Here is a 5,294-nt window from a genome sequence, read left to right as displayed (position 1 = left end):
CAGTATAACGTCAAGCTCTAGTTGTGATTTATTAATAAAACTAACAAGCATGTAAGAAAGTAATAAGGGGAGAACATGGATAAACATCTGACCATCGAGCACAGGGCTTGTTTGAGTCCAACCTTGCACTGATGTTTTCCATGTGCTTTTTGAGGTATTGCTATTTCTGTTGTTTTCCAGCTGGTCAAAAGCTGAGGAATCTGACTTTTACTCATGATTGATGTTTGAGAATGAAGGATATTAAATAAAAATGAACCAGGTGCACTTTGTCAGCAGATTTTCTTACGTTGCATTCACTGTCAACGTGAAATTACAGTTCTTTCCAATAAAGTAATAGAGATTCAGACATATATGAATAATATAAAATGTTTACACACAGAAAACCTGGAACAAATAAAAACATCACAGGGTTTAAAAGGCAGAATAATTTATATACAAAAATATACAAATAAAAACAATTTCCAGACAAAGATATAGATTTCTTATACATGTGGATCAGTTGTCTAATCAGACCTGAAACTGTTCAGAGAATAACAGGAAATCAGGAAATTGCATCATAAGTCATGACCTGCGTTATGTAAGGTTATCAAAAACTTGTTCTAGGGTTATTCGTTAGAAACTCTTGGGTAACATCATATTTTTATGGTAAAATAGTCATTAATATACACACAGAAAGCTTTGCTGACTTTTTCCGTCTTGAAAGTCGATGCCTCCACACGTCCACACGTGATGCTTTGAAGGTACCATGTGCTTTTAAAACAGACTTTGAGGGCTGCTGACCAACATCAGTATGTGATGAAAAGGAAGAAACATCAATCACACTCACACCCAAAGGCCAGACAAGACAGTTTTTATTTTTAAAATGGACAGACTTGCCTCTAACTCCATTTGGTCCATTTCTATTTGAAGACAGAGACAAAAAAACGAAAAACAAGTGGATTTTGTACTTAAAGGGAAAAACTACATTTATTCTGTTGAGTAAAATTGTGTTATCAAAAAGCATTAACATTTAATTTTTATTTTAAAGATAAAGTTACAGTTATGTCAGCCATATGTCAAAAGGAAAATGGATGAACTTGGCCGACGGCAGACCCTGAGGCCATCACACACGTTCACTCTTTGCATGGTTGGCTGGGGGGTCTAGTAGCGTAGCTGCGCCCCCCTGTCTGGAGTAGTAGAAGCTGTTGTCCCTGGATGGGGTGGCCATGTAGGTGAGGTTCCAAAACATTATCACAATGCCGCCCAGCAGACAGAGACCACTACCAACCCAGCCGGCATACAGAGAGAAGCCAAACGACATCAGATGTTCCTCTTTGTAAGCGCCGATGGGAAACCAGACAGTCGACACGATGCCACACACAGCTGGGTTTCAGCAGACGGTTGTTTAAAAGACAAAGAGAAACAGAAAAATATATTACATTTTGTAAAGAACTGTTAGCATGAGTATCACTTTGTATGTCATGTTTGTAGCTGTTTATCTGGCTTTCCTGGAGAAGGGAAGTACCTACCTCATCCTAAAGGAAGCAGAACAATCAGACACATGAACCCAGTCAGGAGGAAGCCAAGCTGCCAGACCATGACCCTCTTTTCATTCCTCATCCTCCAGCTGGGAAAGACCCAAGCACTGTAAACACTGGAACTACTGTCCTCTAAAGGGAAACTGTTTAATTCAAGGTGCTTCTGTCCAATGACAGCTCTCAGTTAGCGAGTTAGATGTTAACATTAATAGCAGAGAAATTAGAAAAAGACTGGATTGGTGGGTTTGGAAGGGTTGCAGGGGAACGCCTCTTCTTTCTAAAAAGGAGATGGCTGCATGGCTTAGTTCTGCAAAGCTGCATCTGAACAAACCACAAGACCTCTGGAACAATGTCTTTTAGGCAAACCAGACCATAGTGGAGACGTTTGGTGAGAATTCATAGCAGCATGTTTGGAGAAACCAAACAGATTATCAGCAAAAACTCCTTATGTTAACTGTCAAGCATGGTGGTGGAGGGTTGATGATTTGGGTTTGTTTTACAGCTACAGGACCTGGACACGTTGCATTCATCAAGTGGACCATGAACTCCTCTGTCTACTATTGTGGAGTCATCTGTCTGACAGCTGAAACTTAGTTCCTGCAGCATGACAATGATCCTGAACACAGCAGCAGATCTACGACAGAATGACTGAAAAAGAAAAGAACCGTGATCCTTTCGAAGTCCAGACTTCAACCTGGCTGAAATGCTGCGGTGGGACCTTCAGAAAGCTGGAAGAAATTAATTCTGCAATGCTCGATGAACGGAAGCAACGCTGTAAAACCAAAAACTGATGGTGATATTCTTCATTTTAAGACCCCAGAGACCACGTAATTAATCATAATTCACATAGTTCAGTTAAACCTGCCGCCAGTCACAAACAATAGAGATACATTTACTGAAAAAAGAAGCATGAATATATTTTTATTGTACTGTAATGTTCTTTAATGTGAAAGAAGCAAAACCTTTTTTCATATAACATTGCACTCTGCACATTTTTATTTCCGTAGCTTATTGAGACAAACATGAAATTTTTTTTCAATTTGCATGATTTTTTTAAACATGTAAAGCACGTCGTGTTGCCTTCAGCGTGAAAAGTGCTTTATAAATAAAGTTTGATTTGATTTGATGAGTGAATGTCTGTTTTTTTTCCCTTTTTTTACATGTGGCATCCTCTGTTTTTATTATTAAAATGCTCAATGTTGTAAGATGACAGGTTTAATGTGTAGAGGTCTTGATTCAGGCATAATTTTATTTTATATTTCCAGTAACTTACTGAAATGTGGAAACATAAATGTTTATACAAAGGCAAAAACAGAGGTTGTAAAATTCTAAAAGTCCATATTTGGTATGAGCAGCTTTATTCTTCAACATCATCTAAACCAGGGATGTATGTCTGGTCCTTGAGATCTACTTGAATGCAACTTTTAGTTGCATCCCTTCTCCAACACCTGAATCAAATGTCTGATTTTCCTCATCCGCATTTCCCAGCTCTGCAGAGGCCTGATTATGAGCCTTTCATTGGATTCAGGTGTGTTGGGGAAGGTTTGCATCTAAAAGTTGCAGGATAGTAGATCTGGGGGACTGGACTTGGGCACCCCTGAGCTAAACCTTCTTTCTTGTTATTTAAGTAGTCTTCAGGGATATTTTCCAGGCTTCTTGTAAGACAGCTCAAAGCTCTTCTTTGGATGTTTTCTGCCTTTTGTTCTGTTCTCTGTCCAGATGATCCCACACTGCTTCAGCAATGTTGAAGTCTGGTCTCTAGGGAGGATTCATCCCTCCATAAGACCTGTAGCCTGAGTTTCAGTCAGGTTCTTGTATCATTTGGCACCTCTTCCCCCCTTAAGAAAAGCTTCTTGACAGCCATCCTTCCATGGACACCATTTCTGATGAAGCTTCGTCCATAGCTGGATCAACTTAAGGTCCAGATGCATTTTGCATATTTTGTTTCAGGTCTTTGATGGATTTTTTTCTTCTTCTTAAGGAAATCACCTGCATGTCCAGATTTCACAAAAATGTTAAGGACACGCTTCACAGCATACTGAAATATGCCGAGTTTTAATCTAAATGCTCATTGGAAATCACCTTGTTGGTGAAAAAAAAACACCATTTTGACAGTAAAACTGTTGTCTTGAGCAATTTTCATATATGTAACTAAGGAGTGGTAGCAAATGATGTGCAAGATGAACGGAAAATTAGCTACTGGGGGGAAAAAAGCCAAAATCCAAAGAAAAACTGAAAGACCCTCAGAAAGCTGGAGAACTATTCTTCGTGACCACTTCAAAATATCAGAAGAAAATCCCTGCTTGGAAAAAAAATATGAAAATTTGAAAACTGGATCAAAAGTTTTGCACCGTATAAATAGGTTAGTGTCTTACAGCCACCGAGTCTTCCTCACCCATGATGATGATGAAGACACCTCCTACTCGGGCGCGGCGCTTCTTGATGATCGCGGTGTCGTTCGGCAGCCGCACGCAAGGCATCGACATGAGCACCAACAGCATCGCAGGCAGACCCAGCAGACATGCGCAGATCATCAAAGCACGAGAGGTTTGGACGTAGGCTGAGGATAGAAAGCATGTGTTTCATCACCGTTCATCTCAGAGTGGTACGTTTACAGTCAGGAATGGATACGTGCGCTGATTTGGGCCAAGCACAATATTCTTATCTCAAAATACGTCTATCACCATGTGTTAGGCTTAATCTTAATAATAATATCCTTGTACGTATTCTAAACCGTCTGTCCAGAGGGACGGGGTCATTGGACAAAATATTCAAGAATCTGTTATCTTTTGGTACAAAATAAAAACCCACAGAAGCAGCAGGTTGAGACAAAATGTTTTACAAAGTTCTCCCTGAAAATCACTTAACTTTTAATATCAGTAAAACACAATATACCATAAACGGAGACCCGTTTTCTTTCTTTATTTATGCATCACTTTAAAAAAGGACTTTAATCCAGCCACTCACCCCTCTCTCTTTCACACACACACACAAATAACCCGCAGACGCATCAATTAAAGCTGGAAAAACCTGAGAGAAACTGTTGAGGATGAGTTTGATATTTAGATTATCCAGATGTTTTGCAGTCTCCATCCATCCATCCATCCATCCATCCATCCATCCATCCATCCATCCATCCATGTCCCTCACCTGGCAGCGAGAAAACCTGGTTCAGAGCCACGCAGTGGTACAGAGCTGGAGAAATTACGCACTCTGCCCAGAGGCCCCGGGAGCCCAGTTCGTCCATGCGAACGCAAGTAGCCACCGTATAGTCACAGGTCTGGACCCAGTCGTTGGTTGCCGTGGCGACGATGAGGCCGACCCAGCCCGCGCAGCTCGCCCCACTTCCCGTGATTTGCCTACAGATTTGCGCCATGGGGAACTGCCGTGCGTTTTTACGCGTTCGAAATTAAATAAGTTGAACTAGTTTTTGGATCTCTGGGGCTTCTTTAGATTTTTTTCCTTTTTCTGTCAGCAAAAAAAGAGAAACTCTTAAATGTAGGTTGTACCCGAAAGTTTTAAAGCAAAACAAATTATCACACGTTTAGCAAATGAAAAAATGGTCTAAAAATGGCAATGTAGTGAAAAATATATGCAAAAATATTTAAAAATAATTTGTCTCTGTTTTAGAGAAGATAAACGTATTTAAATAAATCCTTAAAAAGTTCCAAATTAATCAGCAGTTTTCCCGTTTGTGCGCCAGAGTCTCCGGAGCAGGAAGATTTATCATGGGGTGTGGTGAAAAACGCACCGCTCAGTCCAAGGCCAATCAGAGCA

The 5,294-nt window shown here is 40.3% G+C and overlaps 1 protein-coding gene across 1 annotated transcript; it reads right to left on the bottom strand.

The window, feature by feature from the left end:
* Positions 1 to 774: 774 nt before the first annotated feature.
* Positions 775 to 5,023, bottom strand: cldn11b (claudin 11b). The gene is made up of 3 exons (XM_041968377.1): positions 4,668 to 5,023; positions 3,913 to 4,077; positions 775 to 1,362 (listed from the first exon to the last, which is right to left on the bottom strand). Exons 1-3 carry the CDS (start codon positions 4,891 to 4,893, stop codon positions 1,103 to 1,105), a joined length of 651 nt encoding a protein of 216 aa, XP_041824311.1. The 5' UTR covers positions 4,894 to 5,023; the 3' UTR covers positions 775 to 1,102.
* Between the last annotated feature and the right edge of the window lie 271 nt (positions 5,024 to 5,294).

Source organism: Melanotaenia boesemani, chromosome 18 (assembly GCF_017639745.1).
Source record: "Melanotaenia boesemani isolate fMelBoe1 chromosome 18, fMelBoe1.pri, whole genome shotgun sequence".
NCBI lineage: Eukaryota > Metazoa > Chordata > Actinopteri > Atheriniformes > Melanotaeniidae > Melanotaenia > Melanotaenia boesemani.
Note: the sequence above shows the minus strand (reverse complement) of the source record. Positions and strands in the feature narration are given on the sequence as shown.